This window comes from Hemitrygon akajei, chromosome 6 (assembly GCF_048418815.1).
Source record: "Hemitrygon akajei chromosome 6, sHemAka1.3, whole genome shotgun sequence".
NCBI lineage: Eukaryota > Metazoa > Chordata > Chondrichthyes > Myliobatiformes > Dasyatidae > Hemitrygon > Hemitrygon akajei.
This window is the reverse complement of record NC_133129.1, coordinates 44,722,276-44,748,159: the sequence shown is the minus strand read 5'-3', so window position 1 is coordinate 44,748,159 and position 25,884 is coordinate 44,722,276. Positions and strand designations below refer to the sequence as shown.

The 25,884-nt window shown below is 40.5% G+C and overlaps 1 protein-coding gene across 8 annotated transcripts in view; it reads right to left on the bottom strand.

The window, feature by feature from the left end:
• Window positions 1-2,942: 2,942 nt before the first annotated feature.
• LOC140729023 (ceramide transfer protein) overlaps window positions 2,943-25,884 on the bottom strand; it is a 129,474-nt gene continuing 106,532 nt past the window's right edge. For 5 of the 8 annotated variants that reach the window (XM_073048279.1, XM_073048281.1, XM_073048282.1 and 2 more), the window contains 7 exons: window positions 16,908-17,003; window positions 16,617-16,749; window positions 14,230-14,300; window positions 11,305-11,433; window positions 10,941-11,070; window positions 7,061-7,196; window positions 2,943-6,208 (listed from right to left, as the gene is read on the bottom strand). In XM_073048279.1, the coding sequence (XP_072904380.1) occupies window positions 7,069-7,196; window positions 10,941-11,070; window positions 11,305-11,433; window positions 14,230-14,300; window positions 16,617-16,749; window positions 16,908-17,003 (687 nt within the window). In that variant the 3' untranslated portion in view covers window positions 2,943-6,208; window positions 7,061-7,068. Of the gene's footprint in view, window positions 6,209-7,060; window positions 7,197-10,940; window positions 11,071-11,304; window positions 11,434-12,670; window positions 13,112-14,229; window positions 14,301-16,616; window positions 16,750-16,907; window positions 17,004-25,884 lie in introns of those variants that run through there. The other 3 variants (XM_073048280.1, XM_073048286.1, XM_073048285.1) reach the window with 2 other exon arrangements.

The following is a 25,884-nucleotide window of genomic DNA, read 5'->3' as shown; positions in this document are numbered from 1 at the left end:
GAGTCAGATCCAGGCGGCAGTTATTTGCTGGCCACTGAATACAAATAAGCCTAAAGGAATATTGGGAATAATACTGATCCAGGTCCGTAAAGTCTGAAACCAGGACAGAAGTGACCATTCAACAGTTTAAAATGACAGCAAAGAGAAAGATGCTCTCCCTGAGTCTAGGCCCTTTGAGCAGGATTCACAAATTAAATTACCATTCATCTCTTTCAGCGTTTATCCACTCTTTCAATCATATTAGAACAAAGTAACAAAGTGCTGGTGGAACTCAGCAGCTTCTGTGGAGGGAAATGCAGCATCAACATTTTAGGGTTGAGACCCTTCATCTATCATTCCAGATGATGTCTCAATCTGTAACATTGATTTTATTCCTCTCCAGCAGTGAGCATCTGCAATCTCTTCCCCCTATATTTCAGAGTACTTCAGTTCATGGAAAGCACTTGCAATACCTTTTGCTGGTGGAATGCAGCAGGCCAGGCAGCATCTATAGGGAGAAGCCCTGTTGACATTTTGGGCTGCGACCCTTCGTCAGGACTAACTGAAAAGGAGGATAGCAAGAGATTTGAAAGTAGGAGGGGGATGGGAAATGCGAAATGATAGGGGAAGACCGGAGGGGGTGGGTGAAGCTGAGAGCCGGAAAGTTGATTGGCAAAAGGGATACAGAGCTGGAGAAGGGAAAGGATCATAGGACGGGAGGCCTAGGGAGAAAGAACGAGGGAGGGGAGCACCAGAGGGAGATGGAGAACAGGCAGAGTGATGGCAGAAAGAGAGAAAAAAAGGAGGGGGGAGAAAAACTAAATATATCAGGAATGGGGTAAGAAGGGGAGGAGGGGCATTAACGGAAGTTAGAGAAGTCAATGTTCATGCCATCAGGTTGGAGGCTACCCAGCTGGTATATAAGGTGTTGTTCCTCCAACCTGAGTGTGGCTTCATCTTGACAGGAGAGGAGGCTATGGATAGACATAACAGAATGGGAATGGGATGTGGAATTAAAATGTGTGGCCACTGGGAGATCCTGCTTTCTCTGGCGGACCGAGCGTAGGTGTTCAGCGAAATGGTCTCCCAGTCTGCGTCGGGTCTCACCAATATATAAAAGGCCACACCGGGAGCACCGGACGCAGTATACCACACCAGCCGACTCACAGGTGCAGTGTTGCCTCACCTGGAAGGACTGTCTGGGATCCTGAATGGTGGTGAGGGAGGAAGTGTAAGGGCAAGTGTAGCACTTGTTCCGCTTACAAGGATAAGTGCCAGGAAGGTGATCGGTGGGAAGGGATGGGGGGGACAAATGGACAAGGGAGTTGCGTAGGGAGCGATCCCTGCGGAAAGCAGAAAGGGGGGGGGGGGGGGGGGGAAAGATGTGCTTGGTAGTGGGATCCTGTTGGAGGTGGCGGAAGTTACGGAGAATTATATGTTGGACCCGGAGGCTGGTGGGGTGGTAGGTGAGGACAAGGGGAACCTTATCCCAAGTGGGGTGGTGGGCAGATGGGGTGAGGGCAGATGTGCGGGCAATGGGAGTGATGCGTTTGAGAGCAGAGTTGATGGTGGAAGAAGGGAAGCCCCTTTGTTTAAAAAAGGAAGACATCTCCTTCGTCCTGGAATGAAAAGCCTCATCCTGAGAGCAGATGCGGCGGAGGCGGAGGAATTGTGAGAAGGGGATAGCATTTTTGCAAGAGACAGGGTGGGAAGAGGAATAGTCCAGGTAGCTGTGAGAATCTGTAGGCTTATAGTAGATATCAGTAGATAAGCCGTCTCCAGAGATGGAGACAGAAAGATCAAGAAAGGGGAGGGAGGTGTCAGAAACGGACCAAGTATTTTTGAGGGCAGGGTGAAAGTTGGAGGAATGAAGTCAACGAGCTCAGCATGCATGCAGGAGGCAACGCCAATGCAGTCATCAATGTAGCGAAGGAAAAGAGGGGGACGGATACCCGTATAGGCTTGGAATATGGACTGTTCCACAAAGCCACTAACTGGGACCCATGCGGCATGGCTACACCTTTGGTTTGGAGGAAGTAGGAGGAGCCAAAGGAGAAATTATTGAGAGTAAGAACTAATTCCACTAGACGGAGGAGAGTGGTGGTAGAGGGGAACTGGTAAGGTCTGGAATACAAAAAGAAGCGGAGAGCTTTGAGACCTTCCTGGTGGGGGATGGAGGTATATAGGGACTGGACGTCCATTTTGAAAATAAGGTGGTGGGGGCCAGGGAACTTAAAATCATTGAAAAAATTCAAAATGTGAGAAATGTCACGAACATAGGTGGGAAGGGATTGAACAAGGGGGGATAAGACAGTGTCAAGGTATGCAGAAATGAGTTCAGTGGGGCAAGAGCAAGCTGAGACAATAGGTCTACCTGGACAGGCAGGTTTGTGGATTTTGGGTAGGAGGTAGAACCGGGAAGTGCGAGGTGTGGGAACTATGAGGTTGGTGGCCATGGGAGATCCCGCTCCCCTCCCTCTTTCTTTCTCCCGAGGCCTCCCGTCCCATAATCCTTTCCCTTCTCCAGCTCTGTATCCCTTTTGCCAATCAGCTTTCCGGCTTTCAGCTTCACCCCCCCACCCCCCCCGGTCTTCTCCTATCATTTCGCATTTTCCCCTCTCCCTCCTACTTTCAAATCTCTTACTATCTTTCCTTTCAGTTAGTCCTGACGAAGGGTCTTGGCCCGAAACGTCGACAGTGCTTCTTCCTATAGATGCTGCCTGGCCTGCTGCGTTCCACCAGCATTTTGTGTGTGTTGCTCAAATTTCCAGCATCTGCAGATTTCCTCGTGTTTGCAATACCTTTTGATGCCTTAATTGCTACTGACTCTCAATATCCAATAATAATTTTGTCTTTGCCTGTGAGGAAGCATCAAAGAAAACTGAAAAACACTGAATATAATTAAGGCTCTGTGACAATTTCACCAATTAAATAGGACATTTTAAAAGAACACACAGTCAAGATCTTCTGTAATATTTTAATACTTCTCACTTTTTTTAAATACTGGATTTTAATTTGTAATAACATGGAGGAACTAAACTTTATAAACTGATCTTTACACATTGCTGATTGAAAAAACTTTTACAGTTCAGTATCACAGACATTAACCAGTGTTTTATTGTACACAAAGCTAAATCAGGATATAAAGCTTTCATAAAAACAAATCTCTCAGCACGTTCTACACACAATATATTTTGAAATAGAAGTCCATATTTTAACCTGCAAATGAGCTGTTTTACATTCCAAAGTTTCAATACTTTACACCTGTCTCTTTAGTGTAATCACTTTATACCAGAATTTCAAAATTATATCACACTTAGTGCAAATGCGACTAACAATATCAAGTTCTATACACGTAAACTTCCCAATTTATTAAAAGTTAGCTTAAATCAATCAAGTTGCAGGTTTTAAACCTACCACCTGTTGCTAAGGATCCACTGATAAGTTAGTCAGGTATATAACTGTTTTTATTTGGGATGTTCAATCAAAAAGTACTCTTGCCCGAACCCTAAGTTTCCAAGAAGACCTATGAGCAAACTGTATTGAATGCATGTGATTCTAATGCATGACTGAAATGAACAGTGGTTTTATCTACATCAGGTTCTGCAACCTGTTACACTTTGTCTACTTTAAATCCAGTGTATGGTTCATTTGTGCAATTGACATCAATGCCCATATTTCTGGTTTAAAAATAGGTGAAATTAATTTTGTAAAAGATGGGCCAAATGTTTACAAAGGGTACTCTCATCAGCAGCGACCAATTTATTTAACTCATCAACACTCATGCTCGACCCATTAATATTTTAAAAGAAGTTCCAGAGCTAGCTAGTGTAAGGGTATTTTCCAAACTGTAAACCCCATTATTTGAAATAAACATTCTAAAATAACAGCTCTGAGACCATTCCACAACATTGGCCATTAAACATGTACTACGTGGCAGCCCAATACTTCCAATTACAGTTTTATTTCATACACAATTTGGAATATGAACCTGGCATAAGATTGTGTAGGGCAGTTATTCCAGGTCAAAAGAACAATAATGGTGATTTGAAAATTATGTGATCAATTTGCACATGCAAAAAAAACCCCAATGTAAGCAATCAAATGAGCTAGCAGCTTGGTAGAGTGTCCATAGCACGGGATGGTATAAGCTGGTGCGAACTGTAGTCGCACCTAAATTATTATTAATATTGAGTGAAGTGCTTTGTAGGAAATCATTTAATTATTTCAATAAGCAGCATATATTTTGCCAGCTAAAATAGAATTGGAATAAGCACGAGTCCAAAGTACCCTTTATAATATGTTGCCCCTGATTAACAAGAGCTACAAGTTCACTCAATGGCAAAATGAACCATATCTGGAAATCTATTTCATTTGTACACTAGCAAGAGATGGATTTATTTTGTCTAATTGAAAGAATCATCTGTATTCAGTCAAGCAAACGTCTCCTCTTGTTGACTTATAGCTATTTACATGATTATTTTATAAATGGAGATTAGAAATGTCTGCTGAATGATGGAACTGATCAGCAAGTTGCTTATAAACAGTTCAACTGCTTTTAGTCAAAGCCTGGAAGTTCAGGCTCAATTAAATAAAATGCTCTAGATCAATTCTCAATACATAGTAGCCATCATGGAATAGACTGCTCTCAGAATCTATTAGGACAGTCTATTGACTACATAACCAATCCTCAAATGTAGGCACTTTTACAATTATAGCTGTTTGATTTGGATACGATGTACTGAGTAATATGCTGCAAAAATAAAGCACTGTATGCTGATCACAAACAGTCGTTCACCATACAAAAGTTTGTTGTAGATTTAAACTTTAGATGTTATAAAAAAAATTCAAGTTGCAAAATAAGAGGGAAATTTTATATGTGCATGACTCAAGACCAAATATTTCTATATCCCAGCAATGAGAACAAAAAGCTGCATGCAGTTGCAAACACATCAAGTACAGCTTTGAAATCAAGTGAAAGGAAAAAAAGGTCTCACTGCATAGAATTTTAAGGGAACCAAAATTCTTCAGATATATCTATTGCAAATAGCTATAACATTTGAAGAGCATGTTTAGCCATCCTTGAAATGCAGCCGGCTGAATCTGCCAATCAGATAATTAATTCAATTCAGAACTGATTCCGCACAACAGCACTACTGAAGAGCAAGATGTACATTTTTCTAATGGGTGCATTAAATATTTATGCAACGGGCTTTGTCTATCAACTATATTTAGCCAGCGTACTTTACTCACAAAAATACATCCTTCTTGCACCAAATATTGCTTAAAACAGTCATTCATTCTTTAACGATATGCCTTCACTGGTAATGACCAGAACATTAATCTATTTCAAAATGAAAAAAATCCTGTTTGACATGTTTCAAGTACTGGTATCCCCCTTTCAGCCCATACCATCATCTTAAAGAATTCAGAACTTTCAATTACAACACAAAAATATTTGTAACAAATATACAAACTAAAAAATGTAGTAGAAAGTTGTAAACAAAACAGAAATAAAGCTTTTCAAAATCTCCATCAAAACAACTTGTTCTTCATAGGAGATAGTAAGAAAGAAGGGGCAAATGCCAGAGGTCAAAGGACAAAGTCAGCCCTGAACCAGTTTTACAGAGATTAGTCTCAAAGGGGGAAAAACAGGACACTGGTGTTAGAAATGACCAATAAGAGAATGTGATGAGGTCAGTGATTATAGTGTGCTGATTATCCACACACAAGTAAGACTTAAAGAAAATACATCCCACTGTAGACCCCAAAGATGGTTAACATTTGTAAATTTAAGAACAAAAATTAGGCTGTTTGCTGCAAAAAGAAAGTTGAAACTTTGGCCATGATTATGCAGGCCTACATTAACAAGCATGCTATTCTTTTTAAACAATTAAAGCCATCAACCTATTGTTTTCGATCCAAAGTATGATTGCTTCCGTAAAAAAAACGCTGGGTCAAATTGTAAACGGCTGTATGAGCAGTACATAGAAATGAATTACACACTGAAGTACCAAAATGCAACAGAGCACAGACAGTGTTGAACAGTCAGCCACAAATGCAATGTAGCAGCCGATAGCAGCTGGGTGCAGGCTGAGAACCGGGACTGGCCTTGCATTAGAAACCCATTGTGCCAGTTTGGGGTCACGTAATCCCCGAGTGTCAGAGATAGCTTTGTGACTATTTGTTGATCATCATGGTTGGAACAGCAGCACGTCCATGGTGAATGCTAAAGAAAGAAGACAGCACATAAGGACCACATTTAGACACCTATGTTTATGAACAAGTGATGCAAATAAGGCATTTTTCCTGCAACATTTTAAAATTCATTACAAGAATGCTCCTCTGATTATTCTCTGCAACGTAGCTCAAGATTGCCTGTAAAGAAGAGTATCAATACTACCTGAAATGTTAACTCCATTGCCTGGTGCAGATGCGACCTGATCTGATGAGTATTGCCAACAATTTGTCTTAGTATCAATACATGTTTGCTGTTGCACGTAACAGTTAGAATTATTCTGATTTTTTTTTGAGTAAATAGAGACAATATTTTATTTCCCTTTCAATGCAAAGCAAATGGACCTCCTGACCATGCATCTCTTCAGCTATATTTATGTACTGCGATTAGGACTGTATCCACGGTGTTACAAATGGCTAGTACTGAAACTAGTTTTCAGCACAAATTTTACCTCCTGACTACAAGGCTGAGAGCCTTGAATTTGTGCATTGACAATATATTATACATAAATCAGCACTACAATAAAATCTTAAGAGGAGATGTTGAAGCAGTAATTTACTTCTCCCTCTTGGAAGTTCAACCATATGGGATTATTCACAATTCAAGGAGAAACAACAGGCATCAAGAACTATTTTTTAAGATGTAGAGAGTTTCTGTTAGTATCTGAAATAATCCAATCACCCCACCATTTGCATAAGCAATATCAGTTTCAAATTTCAAAACTCAAACAGCTATCAAGATATCAAAGTATTTGCCTTCAAATGCACACAATACATCCACAAAACACTAGGCATCAGTTTTAATGATTCATCTATAAAATAAAAGGTTATTACTATTTTGTACCTTGGATACTAGAAAAGAATGTCTTTGCCTGAAGTCTTCTCCTGCACATATGATGTAAAACGTTTGAGGAATTTGGGATATTCACGTTTTGCAACGGCCCGAAGTACTGAAGCTGGTGCCCATCCTCCAGGATTTACTAAGAAGAGAAATAATATTTTGAACCCTTGCAGTAGGACAAATGAGAAGTTTTCTCCGATATGATATCATTCAATCACATTTACTGAGGAGACAAGACATTAAAATACCGTAGATTTCGCACTACAGAGCGCACCTGATTAAAAGCCGCTGGCTCTAATTTTAGAAAGAAAATCAATTTTGTACTTGTACAAGCCGCACCAGATTTTAGGCCACAGGTGTCCCACGTTGTAATATGAGATATTTACACAGAAAGATATTACACGTGAGGATTTTTTAACTTTTAATTAAATCCGTATGGTAACATAAACAAATACATATTGCAAATGCTTTTTTTCGAACCGTGCCTCTAACACGGCTACTTTTAAATATACATACGTATCGGTAACACACAAATTACGTTGCATATACTTTTTTACTGAACAGTGCACGAACAACATTCCAATATCTCCTAACGACGTAAAAAAATATATACTGCAGCCTACCAGGAAAAGTTATTGATCACCTTTAACTTAAAAACAGCGTTTTCGCTCGGGTAATGTGCTCAGCTAATGTGCTCCCCCCCACCTTCCCGTTTATCGCAAACCGGTATTTCCCACAAGACGCGGCGAAACCGGATGTGATGTCATAGTATCCCGGGATGTACAGAAAACAAATAGATAGATAGATACTTTATTCAACTAGAAAATACTAACAAATGAATTACTAAGCGAAAATATTATAAACTAAATAACTGCCATAAAGGCAGCACAATGCTTTTCTTCGAGTGTTTTCCATGTTGATGAGGGTGAGTACAAATGACTGATTTACAATAATTTAATTGTGAAAGTGCGCTTGATTTATCGTACAATTTCATTGGACCTCTGTGAACTACTCATCAATTTTATTGGTCTACTGTTACGAGGCAAAATGTTTTTGGCGGCATGAAAAAAAATCATGCATTAGCCGCACCGTAGTAAAGGCCGCAGTGTTCAAAGCTGTTCAAAGCGTGGGAAAAAAGTAGCGGCTTATAATCCGACATCTACGGTACTCTTCATGAGCAAAACTAACAGTAAAGCAGATGGCAAACTTTGGAGAATGACTCAAACTTCACAGCATCCTTGGTCAAGCAGCAAGGTGCTCTTAAACATTAAGTGACTGCCATTAATCTAGGGAAGTTAAGGTAAAGCCAAGGAAAAGGGATATAAGGTAACAAAAGTGAGTGGGAAGTTGGATGATTGGGAAACTTTTAAAATCCAACAAAAGGCAACTAGAAGCGTATAAGAGAAAAGATGAAATATGAGGGCAAACTAGCCATTAATATAAAGCAGGATACCAAAAATCTTTCTAGTTATATAAGGAGTAAAGAGAGGTGAGAGTTGATTTTGGACCACTGGAAAATGATGCTGGTAGTAATGGGGGGGAGGAAACAACAAAATGGCAGGTGAACTTAATGAGTATTTTGCATCTGTCTTCACTGTGGAAGACACTAGCAGTGTGCTGGAAATCTGAGTGTCAGAGAGCAGGAGAGAATGCCATTGCTATTACAAAGGGAAAAATACAAGGCAAACCCAAAGGTATTAAGGTGGAAAAGTCACCTGGTCCAGATTGTCCTGAGAAAAATTGCTGAAGAGATAACAGATGCATTGGTCATGATCTTTCAAGATATCACTTAATTTATGGCATGGTCCTGCTGGACTGGATGATTGCACATCACTCTACCCTTTAAGGGAGGAAGGGAAAGGAATTTATAGGTCAGTTAGCCTAACTCCAGTGGTTGGGAAACTCTTGGAGTCTATTATTGTGGTGAGGTTTTGGGATACTTGGTGACTAATGACAAAATAAGGCAAAGTCAGCATGGTTTCTGCAAAGAGAAATCTTGCATGACAAACATGTTACAGTTCTTTGAGGAAGTAACAAGCAGGATGGACAAAGGAGAGGCAGTAGATGTCGTTTATTTGGATTTTCAGAAGGCATTTGATAAGGTGCCACACGAGGCTACTTAACAAGATAAAATCCTATGGCATTACAGGAAAAATACTGGCATGGATAGAGGAATGGCTGGCAGGCAGGAGGCAACAAGTGGGAATAAAAGGGGCCTTTTCTGGTTGGCTGCCAGTGACTAGTGCTATTCTTCAGGGGTCAGTATTGGGACTGCTATTTGTCACATTATTTGTCAATGACTTGGATAATGGAATTGATGGCTTTGTGGCAAAGTTTGCAGATGATACGAAGATAGGTGGAGTGCTGAGGAAGCAATGCAATTGCAGCAAGACTTACACAAATTGGAAAAATGAGCAAAAAAGTGGCAGATGGAATACAGTATTTGGTAACGTCCAATAATGTATTTTGGGAAAAGGACCAATAATGGGGACTTTTATCTAAATGGTGGGGGTGGGGAGTTCAAACATCAGTGGTGTAGAGGGTCTTAAGAGTTTTAGTCCAAGACTCCTAGAAGGTTAATTTACAGGCTGACTCTGTGGTAAAGGGGCAAATGCAATGTTGGCATTTATTTCAAGGAGATAATGCTGAGCCTTTATAAGATACTAGTCAGGCAGCACTTGGAGTATTTTCAAAGGTTTTGGGCCTCATATCTCCAGGGAGAGTCTAGAGGGGGTTCACAAGGATGATTCCAGGAATAAAGGGGTTAACATATGAGGAGTGTTTCGCAGTTTTGGGCCTGTAATCACTGGAATTTAGAAGAATGCGGGAGGATCTCATTGAAACCTACTGGATGTTGAAGGGACTAGATAGGGTGGATGTGGAGAGCATGTTTCCTATGGCGGGGGTAACCAGAACTAGAGGGCACAGCCCCAAAATTGAAGGGCAATCTTTTAGAACAGAGGTAAGGAGGAGTTTTTGTTCGTTAGAGTAATGAATTTATGGAATGCTCTGCCACAGACTGTGGTGGAGGCCAAGTCTGCGGGTATTTTTAAGCTGGAAGTTGATCATTTCCTGATCAGCAGGGCATCAAAGGATATGCCGAGAAAGCAGATGTATGAGGTTGAGTGGGATCCGGGATCAGCCATGATGGAATGTTGAAGCAGACTCGATGGGCTGAATGGCCTAATTCTGCTTCCATGTGTTATGATCTCTGATTGGTGGGTTGTTAGAAGTGGCGCTGGACAATAACACACTACATTGTTTTCAACTTCAGGAGCATGATGAAGGAACCAAGAATTAGACAATCAAGCTTGCAGATGATTGCCGTTTACAAGAAACAGGAAACTCTGAAGCTGAATGAATAAAAATGCAAAATGTGCAAGAAAATAAGAACGTGGAACCTGGAGACTAGTGTGGGAAACAGGAGGTCTGTCTGGTATTTGGACCCCAGGAGGACCAACTAAAGTATTTCCTCAAGTACTCTTTCATATTTAAAGGTCAGTAAATGACATGATAGTTTCTACATACACACAATACTAAAAGCTAGTTTACAGACAAAAAAAGAATCAAGGTGGCTAAAGTAATGTTTTAAAAGGTTAGAATAAAAAGTGAGAATGTGATGGGCAGTTAGACTGAGGGTTCCTAAAAATTCATCTGGAGTTACGTGCATGGAATTTTTGGATATCACAGCCAAGATGATATATAATGACTCTAGAAGTATATTATTACAGACTGACCATATTAGCTTGCTGAGAAATGATCTAATAGGGAAACACAAAATGCCCTTCGAGACTTTCCACCTTCAGAGAATGGAATGTAGAAGCAGTTGCTCCCACAGAATATTTAGCTATAAATTTCAGATTTAAAAAGAAATTAAACTTACCATTGGCTACATATGTAATCTTGCACAGAATGTTGTCTCGACTGATTGCTTGGTTACCTTCTGGAGGGCTTACTAGTGTTTGGCAGATCATGGCAATGTTTATTTTGGCACGTACACATCTATTATTCTGCTGTTAAATAGGTGTAGAAACACAACCATATTGAAGTTCAAATGTGCATAAATCGGAACCAAGTTACTAAATAGTACATTCAGCTACAACTTCACTGACTAAGCTGACAGTTAGTAAATTAGAATATTTATCCATTTTAACACTCAAACCAGATTATAAGCTACAAAGTTCCTTTACATGTTTTATTGTTTTCAACTACAGTAATATTTTCAAAAAATGAAAGCAGCCACTTACAGGAGCATTGTCATGTTCCACAGAAAAGTTACAAACAAGCCACGTATCTGGATCATTCTCATTGGTATCTGGAACCTTTCGAATTGCAGACAAATAAAGTACATCCCTTTGCGAGGCCGGCCAAACCCTCTAGACAAAAGAAAAAACTGTCAGCACGTCAAACCATAAAGTCCACATCATGATATTGATATTCATTTACATAGAACATTAATACAGCTCAGGAACAGGCCCTTCTACCTACCATGTCCATGGCAAGCAGGAAGTCAAATTAAATTTATTCCATCTGCCCGCACAACATCCATATCCCTTCATTCCTTGCATGCTGATGGTGCGTTTCTAAATGACAATATTGTAGTGCTTCCAATTCCACCACAGGCAGTCTGCCCAGGCATTGACCACTGTGACAAAAACTTGTCCTGCACATCTCCTTTAAATTATCCACTCTCATTTAAAGCTAAGACCCCTAGAATACGACATTTCCACCTTGGCGAGAAAAATAAAACCTCCAAATATCTATACCAGCGGCATTTATCATAGTTTAATATACTTCATCAGGTTGCCCCTCAGACACAATGTGGGAAGAACTCACGTTTTGTCCACCTTCAGCTGATAGCTAATACTCGCTAATCCTGGCAACATCGTCGACTTTCAGTCAGGTGGCACCGGCAAACAACAAATCCTTGGGCAACACCTTCCAGATAGCAAATCTTTTAAATTACTTCAGTTTTCTACACCTTCTGCTTGATCTTTTTGTACTGTTTGTATTGCAGAAACTGTTGGTGCCTGTGATGTACAGTTTGGATCTCAGTGCTGTGCTGTGTCCAGACAGCTGCCTCATGGAGATTAGAGATGAGAACCCAGAAAGGACCCAGAACACAAGCTGACTCATGGAAGAAACCAAAGATAGGACACGGGGTCATAAACGACTCCATCTTGAAGCGGCAAGGAAGATTTAAACATCGAGGTGAACGCGTTTGGCCCTGGTCAGCGAGTGCACCCGACGGAGGCAGTGTGCTGGGTCTGCCGCCAGGTCGATGGCATTTGGACCTGGTCAGCGATCGCTCCCAACCGGGCCAGAGGGTCCGCGATCGCTCCAAACACAGGCCACCGTTCAGACCAGCTGCGAGTTCTGAGCCATGGAAGGACTGTTCGATGTTCTGAGATTTACGTGATTGGACTGTACATTATATTGGTTGCCTTCAAATTTCAACATTTTCTTTCATATGGCCAACTGGTGGGTGGGTGATCTGTAGGTTCTTTGTGTGTGGGTGGGGGCTGGAGGGTTCTTGATGCCACTGCCACTGATCTTTTTCATGAGTGAGGGGGCTGGTCGCTGCTTTTTCTTCTCTACAAAGGAGGGGTTGGGGGATGTGTCGCTATTGTTGCCTTGTTTTCTTTTTCTGCAGGGGAGGAGCTGGGGATTGCTATTGTTGTGTTTTTTTTCCTGCAGCAGAGGGGTTTGGAGATTGTTATGGGGCTTTTTTTCCTGTGGGAGGGGGTCAGAGAGTGTTGTTGTTGCTGTTTTTTCTGCGGGGGGGGGGGGAAGTCAGATTGTTATTGTTGCTGCTTATTTCCCCACAGGAAAAGAGGTCAGGGATTGTTATTATCACTGTTCTTTTTCTGCAGGGAGGGGTGGAGGATTCTGGGGTCTGCAAGTTTTGTTTCTTTTACTTTTTCATGTATATTTCATGGCTATCTTGAGAAGGCAAATACCAGAGTTGCATTGTACATCCATAATTTTACAATAAAATGAATGTTGAACCTGGATTAGCTTTTCTGGACCCTCTTCAAAGCTTCAGCATCCTTCCTGTAATAGAGCAATCAGAACTAGATACAATACTCCAAATCAAACCTACCAAACTTTTATGCAGCTGCAACATGATTTCTGTTCCTCTAATCTCAACACTCCAACTAGTTAAGGCAAGAATGTTGTATTCCTCCTTTACCACCCTATCTACTTGTGTCATCAAGTTCAGAGAGCTATGGACTTACAGCAGAATCTTGGGTACATCTCAATGCACTTAAAGATCCTGCCACTTACTGTATACACTCGTCTTATATTTGACTGTCCACATGATCTATATCCTGCTATAATACTTCGACAAATTTTCTCACTATCAGCAAGCTTACAAATTAGCCCACCTAGTTTTTCATTCAAAACACTTGCACACATAACAAACAAGAGGTCGCAGCTTTGATCACTGCAGAACACAACTAGTCGCAGACCTCCAATCAGAGCAAAACTCTTCTACCACTACCCTCTCTCCTGTCGCCAAGCCAATTCTGAATTGTATCTAACAAGGATCTGTGGATCACATGGGATCCACATCTGAATCAAGCTACCATGAAAGATCTTGGCAAATGCCTTATGAAAGTCCATGCAGATAACTTCCAATACTCTGCCCTCAATCAATTTTGCTACCTACTCAAAAATCCCAATCAGTTGTAAGGTGAGATCTCCCCAACATAAAGCTGTGTTGACTCTCCCTAAATAGCCAATGATTTTCTAAATGCAAGTAAATCCTATTTCAAGAATCCTCCCCAATGGCTTCTCTACCACTGATAGAATGCTCAACTGCATATAGTTTGCTGGATAGTCCCTATTCCCCTTTCTAAAGGAGCAACATTTGCTGGTCACTACTCTTCTGAGACGTTGCACGTGACTAAAGCTTGCCTTTCACAATAACCCGGAATAGATCCCATTAGGGCCTGGAGACTTGTCTACCATGATGTCTTGTTGATGTTTAACAATTATGAACTGAAGTTTCATCATTGAGGATGAACTCAAGGTTAATATCCTTTACTGGAAGCGTTAACATGTAAGCCCATGAATTAAAGTGACTTGCACCTAAACCATCTAGGACATTTGTTCTCCACAGTCACTACCTGTAACACTAATAGTTTAAAAGCAAAAAAAGTACGTACTTTGTGAGTCTGGTAGATGATGATTGCATTATCTGATAGAACTTCTACTACATGGAAGTTTTCAATTGTTGCTGTGGGTAGAAATTAACAAATCATCCAACCGCTTCACACAAATGAAGATACACATATTACATGAAGCACAAGATATGACTAAATAGGTTGTAACAAGAGTTCAATAGCTGCTTCTGAAGTTAGATAAAGGTGCACAATTTAATAAAAAGTGTTTTCTTATTTAGATGGAAAGCATAATGTTAGGGACTGGTGAACAGACCTGTGAGCAAAGGAAAATATTGAGAATACTGCATTGAATGTAATATTTTGCCCTTATCATGGCTGATAATATGTTTTACATTGAAACATGCATCTTTAATTTTATATCATGCTCAGTTTCATTTCATCTAGTTATCCAATGTTATTTGATTTGCCACCTGCATTTCCCACCTGAAAAATTATTTATAACATCTTGAAACAGAGGCAAAAAGAAAAAGTACTCACTAAACGTTTTGACAGGGGTAAGAGAGACCAAAAGCTACTTGTTACCCATGGGCAAGATCTTGCTGGCCCAGACATACCATAGTCAGCTGCAGTTACCCATTTTCAAGCTTTGCTTGCTTAAGTCTTTAGATACTTGGCCTGAGCACAATGGAAACACCCCCCACCCCCTTGCCCCAGAAAGCTGTGGCTGCTGGCAAAGCACCACACCTGGCTGTAAAAGCAATGCGTTTTTTAACGTCCAGTTGGATTAAAATTTAAAAATGAATGCAATCTGCTAAATGCACCTTTTAGGTTTTAAAAAAAAAATTAAAAACCTTGAAACAAAACATATGAAATGTACCTTTCTGCCTGCACATCTGTAGGCGTGCAAAATCAATGGCTCACAGTTTAACACAGGAAGTGCAAGATCCTAGCTTGGTAAATACCAGGGAACCTCTGCAAGGTTGAGCTTTATTGTGGGATTGCAACCACAGAACGGACAGATTTTACATTCAAAATTAGTCAATAAGTTTGGCAATTTTACAAGCAAATATGCAATTGTTAAATTATTGGGCTTGCTTCATTTAAACAGTTAAATTAGAACTTGATTTCAACTGTTTTGAAAGCACATTGTTGAAGATCATTTGAGGATCACATAGTGCACGATCCTTTTAAAATTCAACATATATACAAACACACATACATACTTTTTTCTCACCACTTATGGGTGATGGGTGGTGAGTACGTGCATTTTCCCCTCAATCTCGGGCCCCCTACCAGAGGCCTGGGAGTATGAAGGTTCCTGGTAGTGCGCTCTTCTAGAGCAGGATCTCAGATGTTGTTCCCAGGATTTGTTGGAGCCACTCTCCCAGTCCAGGAGTCACAGCTCCAAGTGCTCCTATCAGCACTGAGATTATTCTGGATTTAACCTTCCACATCCTTTCTATCTGTCTTTCAATCCGTGGTATTTCTCCAGCTTCTCGTATTCCTTCTTCCTGATGTTACCAACATTCGGGATTGCCACATCTATTACAGACATACCACCCTGCAAAAACTCATTTCAGGGAGGTAGCACCATCAATTTGCAGGAGACTTCCGGGAGAGGTGGAATGCCTGCAATCGAGTAGCTCTTTAGCAGCTAGCCAGCTAGTTTAAATAATGTTAGCTATGCTAATGAATGAATGACACCTGTTAAACTCACCTCAACATGTCTTTTACATTTTAACGTGCCATGGGCAATAGAAATGCTACCTGTCAGACAAGAAGAGCAGGCACATCTGACTGCTCCGAAAGTTCTTTGTTCTATCAGGATCACTTGGGAGTGGTGGGGAGCAGTGAACTTCTTTGGGCCTGAACCAACAATCATCTCTCAACTAAAAACAATACAATCAAGGAATTCTTTCTACCACATTTGGCTATCAAACACACATCCTTTTTCCCATAGCAACTCAGGTGTTTATAAAACTATGAAAGGTATTTACATAATGCCCTACTATTAGAAAGGTCAAAATCAGGGATCAGCAGGAAAGGCTAGACTTTGGTGAAGCTGAGGATTTAAATGTATCTGGTCCATTTACATTTGTCTGTGCCATTTTAGGCTTAAATATTTTGCATTTCAAATTGCTGAAAATGGGGACTTGTTAGACCACAATGAGGAATGTGAGTGAACAGGTCAGATGGAATAAAAGGAGGAAATGAACAGTCCATGAATTTAGAGATAATTAAATATAGCAAACATAGATCAGGTAATGTGTAAAAATGTTTACATTTAAAATTCCAGCATTTTGAACAGCTAATAATCCTAGATGAGTAAAGCTGCCTGGTGGAAACTGCCAATGATCTGCTGGTGATCTATTCAATAAACAATGATACAGGCATCTTTAAAAAAAATTAATAATGTAAAATATTCTTACTTTCCCAATCATTGCGGACATCGACATTCCAGAAATAATGGCAAACTTCATGACCTGTAACACCTTTAACAGAGTGTGTTGCTTTGAGAGGATCCAAGACAATCCCATTCTCTTCTACTTCTCTTCTGTATACCTGTGGTAAAATGGACAAGCACAGATAACATTCACTGCTATTTATTTGTTTCAACTGTCCATCTGTTGAGAACAATGGCTGGATCTAGCCCAGATCAAAATCTATTCCACTCTTAAAACAAATGCATTTTAAATTATGATCATGCAAATATTACTCACCTTCATTTCTCCCTCTTCCACCACCAACTGCCAATTAGCATCTCCACCTACATCCTGCAGAGAGTACTGCATATGATTTTGCACCATTTCTTCAACCTGCCCAAAAATAAAACACCTTTCTGAATTTTCAATAATCATATTCTTGCAGAAATAGAATTATCAGATGGAAACCAGGCCGACACAAGTCCTTGGTCATAGGAAGTTTCAGAGACACAAACATGCAGGTTGTCACAAGCCTGATTTTTATGCAGCATCAATTTCAGCTTCCTCATTACTCTCTACCATTTCCAAACACAGAAATTCAACAAATGGTCTTAAGTACATACCATTTGCTTTTACTCCTTTGTCTGTAACATACTGCAAATGCCTATTACTCAAAGGGCAAATTATGTCAGAATTACTTTCCCATTAAAATGCCAGTTTACAAATGTAATAAAAGCAAAAATAATTTAGTTCATTGTTGATCTCTTTCATACTTATTTAATTTATGTCTGCACAAAAAGGACCAACTCCTTATGCAATGATGAAAAGCCCCAAATATTAGTATTGAGACTTCGATAGTGTAATATTCTATATCAAGTCTAATCAGTTGCTAGTGTAATATTTCTCTGAAGTAACTACTTAAAATGGATAATCTTGTATCCAATATTCTAGCATAAAGCAGTGTACATTTGTTTAATATGGCTTGTAAAGCATTGTTCATATCACCAGTTCACTCTCAATTATTTTTCAAATCTCAGTATTTACTCAACATAATATTTTGCCACCACCACACCCAATTGTTGCCCAGTCTTCAAAGTTTACTTTCTCTTTTTCAGTTCAGGAACATAGCATATCACTCACTATTTGAATCCTTTGATCTAAATATTTTATTCCTACAGAATTGGTCATTATTCTCCTCCTCCACTTCTCCCCATCATAAGATTGCAACCAAGTTTATTTTGCTCTTTATCCTTCAAACTCCCCAGTCACAGAATCATCACCATTGCCACCCCCCCTTTAAACCCCAACACGTCCAAATCACACAGTACATATAGAAACAGACCCTTTCACTCACATCACCCTCAGCCTTCTCCACCAGGAATTAACTCCACCACTCTCCACTGTACTAGCTAATCAATATTAGTCAGGTGCTGAAGACTATCCACAACACTGCCAATCTACGTGGCATTTGCAAACTTAAAATTTATACCACCTACGTTCACGTACTTTTCTCTATTTCCAATCCTAGCTGTTCTACCATAAATTTCAATCCAGGTACCAGTCACTATACCCTCAATGTTCAAAGCTCAAGGTTAAAAGTTGGGACTACAACTAGAGGTTAAGGGTGAAAGGTGAAACATTTGAGGGGAACATGAGGGAAATCCTCTTTACTCAGAGGGTCATGAGCATGTGGAATGAGCTGCTAGTACAAGTGGTGCACTCAAGCTCGATTTCAATGTTTTAGTTTGGATAGGTACATTGATGGTAGGGGTATGACATTGTAGGTCAAAATGCCTGTATGTGCTACATTCAGATTTCTCCTGCCCAAACTATATCTACTAATCTCAAGCTCTAGTTTTCTCTAGCAATCAACTACAGTTCAAATCCTCACCCCTATTTACCTCTAATAACTAGAATTTATGCTTTTGCATGCAACCTCCAGTTCTTAAAATCCACATACAGCTTTACTTTGAATAACATTGCAACCTCTTGGAAATTTCTCTTCTAAGTCTCCAGAAAGGACTCAAGATAATTTTGTTATGAATTTGCTACTCGACCACCCTGTCATATCTACTTATTACCTACTATCCTGTGAAAAATTAAGATCTCTGTACTTGTATTGCTCTAGGACTACATAACTCTTCCTACATGAAAACAATTATGAAAATGTAAAATGTAGTTGCACTAGAAAGTTTGGTCTCACTCTAGTGGGAGAAACTGCCCACTGCCATTAGAGTCGAGATTAAATTAAATGACCTTTAATCCAGTAGTACGTACCCTGCTTGAGGGGCTAGTGAGACTTTTCAATGGATTGCTATCTTCTAGAGTCATAGAATCATAGAAAAGTACACACAGGCCCTACAGCCCATCTAGTCTGTGCCAAACAACTTAAACTTCCTACTCCCATGAACCTGCACCCAGATCATAGCCTTCCATAGCATTACCTATCCAAACTTAAACATTGAAATCGAGCTTGCATGCACCACTTGTGCTAGCAGCTCGTTCCAAACTCTCATGACCCTCCAAGTAAAGATTTCCCTCATGTTCACCTTAAACTTTTCACCTTTCACCCTTAATCTATGACCTCAGTGGAAAAAGCCTACTTGCATTTACCCCATCTATACTCCCAATTTTGTATACCTCTATCACATCTTCCTTCAATTCCCTACATCTATGGAATAAAGTCCTAACTTACCCAATCTTTCCTTATAACTCAGGTACTCCAGATCCGACAACATCCATGTAAATTTTCTCTGTACTCTTTCAACTTTATTTACATCTTTCTTGTACGCAAGAGATCAAAACTGTGCACAGTACTCCAAGTTCGGCCCCATCAATGTCTTGTACAACTTCATAACATCCCATCTCCTGTACTCAATAATTTGATTTAAAAAGCCCAATGCTTTCTTTACGACCCTATCAACCTGTGCCACCACTTTCAATGAATTATGGACCTGTACTGCCAGATCCCTTTGTTCTACCACAGTGTGCAAGATCTACCCTGGTTGGCCCTATCAAAGTGCAACACCTCCCGTTTGTCTGCATTAAATATAATCAACCATTTTTCCTGCTGCAAGCCATGAGAGCTTTCCCCTCTGTCCACTAAACTCCCAATTGTAGTGTCATCCACAAATTTGATGATCCATTTAACTACAGTATCATCCAGATCATTGATATAGATGACAAACGCTCGCTCAAGTCCATGTAAAGGACATCTGTTGCCTTGCCTTCATCGACTTTCCTGGTAACTTCCTCGAAAAACTCTACAAGATTGGTTACACGTGACCTATTATGCACAAAGCCATGCCGACTATTTTCTATCCATTTCCATCCAAAAACTCATACCTGGTCCTTTAGAATACCTTCAGATAAATTTCCTACTACCGATGCTAGGCTCATCAGCCTGTAATTTCCTGGTTTATTTTTACAGCCTTTTTTAAACAGCGGGACATTAGCTATTCTCCTGTACCAAGGATGTTTTAAATATCTCTGCCAGGGCCCCTGTAATTTCTGCACTTGCCTCCTACAGGGTCCACGGGAACACCTTGTCAGGCACTGGGGATTTAGCCACCCTAATTTGCATCAAGACAGCAAGCACATCCTCTTCTAATTTTTTGTGTCCATGGCTTGATGCTGTTTTGCCTCACTTTTACAGCCTCTGTAACCATCTCCTAAGTAAATACAAGTGCAAAAAAATCAATTTACAAACTCCCACATCTCTTTGGGTTCCACACATAGAATACCATTCTGATCTTCCAGAGGACCCATTTTGACCCTTGCTATTATTTTGCTCTTAATATATCTGTAGAATTTCTTAGGATTCTCCTTTGCCTTGCCTGCTAGGGCAACCTCATGTCTTAAGAACACATAGAACATAGAAATTTAAAGCACATTACAGTCCCTTCAGCCCACAATGTTGTGCCAACCATGCAACCTACTCTACAGACTATCTAGGATTTCCTTAGCGCATAGCTATCTATTTTTCTAAGCTCCATGTACCTCTCCCTTAAAAGACCTTATTACATCCACTTCCACCACTGCTGCTGGCAGTGCATTCCACGGACCCACCACTCCCTGTGAAAAACTTTCCCCTGACATCCCCTTGGCACATATTTCTAAGCACCTTAAAATTATACCCCCTGTGTCAGCCATTTCAGCCCTGGGAAAAAGCCTCTGGCTATCCACACGATCAATGCCCCTCATCTTATACACCTCTACAGTATCAGGTCACCTCTCATCCTCTGTTGCTACAAGGAATAAAGGCCAAGTACACTCGACCTATTCTCATGAAGTGCCTTCTTTTATCCCTCCTGATTTCTTTCAGGAGTATTCTCCTGCATTTCTTGTACACCTCAATTACCTAATTTGCTCTCCCCTGCCTCTACCTGCTATGCCCTCCTTCTCTTCTCTTAACCAGAGCCTAATTATCTCTAGAAAACCAAGGTTCCCTACACTCATTATCTTTGCCTTTTATTCTGATAGACACATACCAGCTTTCTACTCAAAATTTCACATTTGCAGGCTTTCCACTTCCAAGTACATCTTTGCCAGAAAACAGTCTGCACTTGCCAGATGCTTTCTGATACCATCAAGATTGGCCCCTTCTCTAAGTTAGAATCTCAACCCATGGACCAGACCTATCTTCTTCCATATTTACTTTAAAACTAATGGCAAAGCGCTCAGCTACGCAAACTTCAGTCACCTGCCCTGCCTCATTCCTTAATAATAGATCAATCAGAATCAGGTTTATTATCACCAGCATGTGACGTGCAATTTGTTAACTTGTCAAGTGTCGCACACACTCGTTGGGATTTCTGTGCACTGGCTAAGAAAACTTTCCAGAACACATTTGAGAAACTGTTCCATCTGATTCTCTTACAGTATGGGAGTCCCAGGCAACATACGGAGAATTAAAATCATCTGCTATAACAACCTTATGTTTCTTGCAACAGGTGCCATCTCTTTACAAGTGATTCAGGGCATTTACAAAGACAGGTGTGAAAACAGGATCACTGGGGACCCAAGTCACCCCAACCACAATCTATTCCAGCTGCTACCATCTGGGAAACTGTACCGCAACATTAAAGCCAGGACCAACAGGCTCTGGGACAGCTTCTTCCACCAGGCAATCAGATTGATTAACTCACACGGTTTTGAGTGTATTTATATGTTACATTGACTGTTCTATCATAAATTACTATGATTGCACATTTAGATGGAGACGTAATGTAAAGATTTTTACTCCTCATGGATGTGAAAGATGTAAGAAATAAAGTCAATTCAATTCAAATCCTGTGGACTGTTGTGTGGTCTATAATAGAGCCCTATTAACATGGTCATACCTTTCCTATTCCTCAGTTCCACCCATAAAGCCTCACTAGACAAGTTCTCCAGTCTGTCCTGACTGAGCACTGCCCTGGCTCGTAATGCTACCCCTGCCCTTTAACCCCTCCTGCAATCAAATCTCACTTATCGCTACAATATCACAATTCCAGGTGTTGATCCATGCCCCGAGCCCATCAGTTCATTTGGTTTTCCTACGATACTTCATGCATTGAAATATACGCAACTTGGAACATTTTTGCACCACACTCAACCTTTTGATTCCTGAATTTATCTGAGATCTTAACAACATGTCTCCACAATATCTCCACTATTTGTTCTGGCACTCTGGCTCCCATCACCCAGCAACCCTGTTTTAACCACTCCCACCTTCTCCCCCCCCAACATCCAGCACTAGTAGCCTTCTCACTAGGATATCAGTCCCTCTCCATTTCAGGTGCAAACCATCTCTTCTGTACAGGTCCCACCTTCTGCACCAAGCCCAATAACCCATAATTCTGACACCCTCCCTCGCCAACAACTCCTTAACCATGTGTTAAACTGTATGATCTTCCTATTTCTGGCTACTAATTCCCTGTGCCACTTGCTTCCTATTAACAGCACGTGGCACAGGTAGCAATCCTGAGATCACAACCCTGGAGATCTCCTATCCTTTAACTTAGCACCCAACTCCCTGAACTCTGCAGAACATTGTCACTCTTCCTACCCATGTCATTGGTACCCACATGGACCATGACCTCTGGCTGTTCACTGCTCACCCTGCCACTTAAGAATGGTGAGGACTTGATCAGAGATTATCTGGACCATACACTCAGGAGAATCTGGGAATCTAGTTCTTGTCCACAGAACTTCCTTTCTATTCCCCTAACATCACAGCTCGCTTCTTCTCCCCGCCAACCTCCCTTCTGAGGTAACAGAGACAGACTCAGTGCCAGAGATTGACTACTGCATCTTTCCCTTACCAGGTCATCCCTCTGAAATAGTACCTAAGGTGGTTGTTGAGGGGGATGGCCACAGGGGTACTCTGCACAGGTTGTTTAACCCCTTTCCTGTCACCCAGTCTCTTGTGTCCTGCACCTTGGGTGCAACTACCTTGTTATTTATGTGCTATCTATTAACCCCTCAGCCTTCTGAATGATCCAGAGTTCATCCAGTTCTAGCTCCAACTCTTGAACGTGGAGTTTTAGAAGCTGCTCACAGGTGTAGACCTCAGGATCACCGGAGGTCTCCCTGCCTTCCTACGTCCTGCAAGAGGCACATTCAATTATCCTGCCTTGCATCCCTACTGTTCTAACTGTGCAAATATAAAGGAGGAAAACAAAAATAAACTGGGAGAAAATCCTTACCTTGCTAATAAGTTAATTCATCAATAACAAAAAAATTATGTTAATACATTTAGCTTAGTATAAGCATCTACTACAGTTCATTATTAAAACTGCAAAAACCTGCATCATTTCACTTGGCAAAAACATGGTAAAAATTTATATAAATTGGCCAATTTCCAGACTGTCACCACTCTTTAGTCAAGGATGTAGCTTTTGTATAACAAATATTCCACTGGTATTAGCATTATGAGCTTTTTGAGCACCAGAGATTATCTGTAATAGTAATTAGGTACTCTAACCCACCAAATGGTGTAAATACTAACTATCTGCAAAATAATAATGCAGACAAGCTTGCTACTGCTGGGGCATCAAGATATCTGTTGGTGTGTGCGTAATGGAACTTGCCCAAATCACTACTCAAAAGATAGAGATACAGAATAAAATTTGTTCTCATGGAACTTGTGTGGTAAGTAAATAGATTTTTTTTAAAAAAACTTGCATTTCCTGACATGTGCACACAAGTAAGTGGCTTCATATTACAGAAATTCATGACATGGACTGTTTTCTAGGAACGTAAAACCTCTTTCACCCTTTGTGAGGGTCACGTGTAATGTCTTCTGGGGCTCATTTGTTTTGGATCTCACCCTTTCCCAGAGTTTAAAGTGTTTTCTGAAAAATATTGCAATCTTACTCAACTTCGTCATCAATAAATCATCAGCAGCACTGGTGCTTCACAGGGGACTGTCCTGTCTCCCTTTCTCTTCATCATCTACACCTCGGACTTCAACTACAACACAGAGTCTTGCCATCTTCAGAAGTTTTCTGATGACTCTGCCAGTTGGATGCATCAGCAAGGGAGATGAGGCTGAGTACAGGGCTACGGTGGGAAACTTAGTCACATGGTGCAAGCAGAATCATCTGCAGCTTAATGTGAAAAAGACTAAGGAGCTGGAGGTGGACCTGAGGAGGGCTAAGGCACCGGTCACCCCTGTTTCCATACAAGGGGTCAGTGTGGACATGGTGGAGGATTACAAATACCTGGGGATACAAATTGACAATAAACTGGACTGGTCAAAGAACACTGAGGCTGTCTACAAGAAGGGGCAGAGCCATCTCTATTTCCTGAGGAGACTGAGGTCCTTTAACATCTGCCAGACGATGCTGAGGATGTTCTACGAGTCTGTGGTGGCCAGTGCTATCATGTTTGCTGTTGTGTGCTGGGGCAGCAGGCTGAGGGTAGCAGACACCAACAGAATCAACAAACTCATTCGTAAGGCCAGTGATGTTGTGGGGGTGGAACTGGACTCTCTGATGGTGGTGTCTGAAAAGAGGATGCTGTCCAAGTTGCATGCCATCTTGGACAATGACTACCATCCACTCCATAATGTACTGGTTAGGCATAGGAATACATTCAGCCAGAGACTCATTCCACCGAGATGTAACACTGAGCGTCACAGGAAGTCATTCCTACCTGTTGCCATCAAACTTTACAACTTCTCCCTCGGAGTGTCAGACACCCTGAGCCAATTCTGGTCCTGGATTTATTTCCACTTGGCATGATTAACTTATTATTTAATTATTTATGGTTTTATATTGCTATATTTCTTCATTATCCTTGGTGCGGCTGTAATGAAACCCAATTTCCCTCGGGATCAATACAGTATGTCTGTCTGTCAAACGGAACTAAGTATTTTGTCTTAATGCTTAAAGAAACTTAAATTTTCAGAAAGAAAAATGAACTAATTTAAAGAATGTTAGCCAGAACTTGAGGCTAACCATCAAAATTTGAACAATTATCTAATGATTAAACTTTAAAAAGTAATGAGGTGATTAAGTATTTTAAATATCACCAACACCAGAACTATGGTTTTCCTGTCAAGAACCACATTTTATATTGACAAATAGGAAAATTCACAACATTTTCCCATTCATGGTTTACATGTCATACCCACATTGCCATTACTATTTGCCCCAACACTCAAGCAATTTCAGAAGTCATTTTTAAGCATCAACCAGACAGGGTGAGTTGGGAATAATATGAGCTCATGGGAAAGGGTGGCAGGATTCCCAGTCTTACAGAAAACATCAGTAAAGCAGACAAGGTTTTACAACAATCCAGTAGCTTTTCTACAATCATTATCAAGAGTCAATATTGTTGCTCCAGATCATTAACTGAAGTTAATAATGAACTTAAAGTCTGATGAAAAAGAAAGGCAATGATTGAAAGTGACAATTGCCAAAAGACCTTATCCTAAAATGTATGGATTTTTAAAGAAAATCTGATTAGTGGTAACCCCAGTGAAAATGCTCACAACTTCATAAATTTATTTCTTTGTACCCTGGCAATTTATGGCTCACACATTCCACAATATATTACGTACCTAAATTAGGTCTCAAGATTTAGATGAAGCTAGAGGGCTAGTGCATACCAGCAGTCTATTTAGTATTAAAATCCACTCAAATTAGTGGTCCTATTGGAGCAAATTCATCAATTCAAATCCACCTTACACTGAACACTTAATACTTTTTAGCTTGACATATTCAACTCAAGTTCACTAAATTGAAATATTTAAAACTGTCCAATATAAAGAACATATCGGAATCTT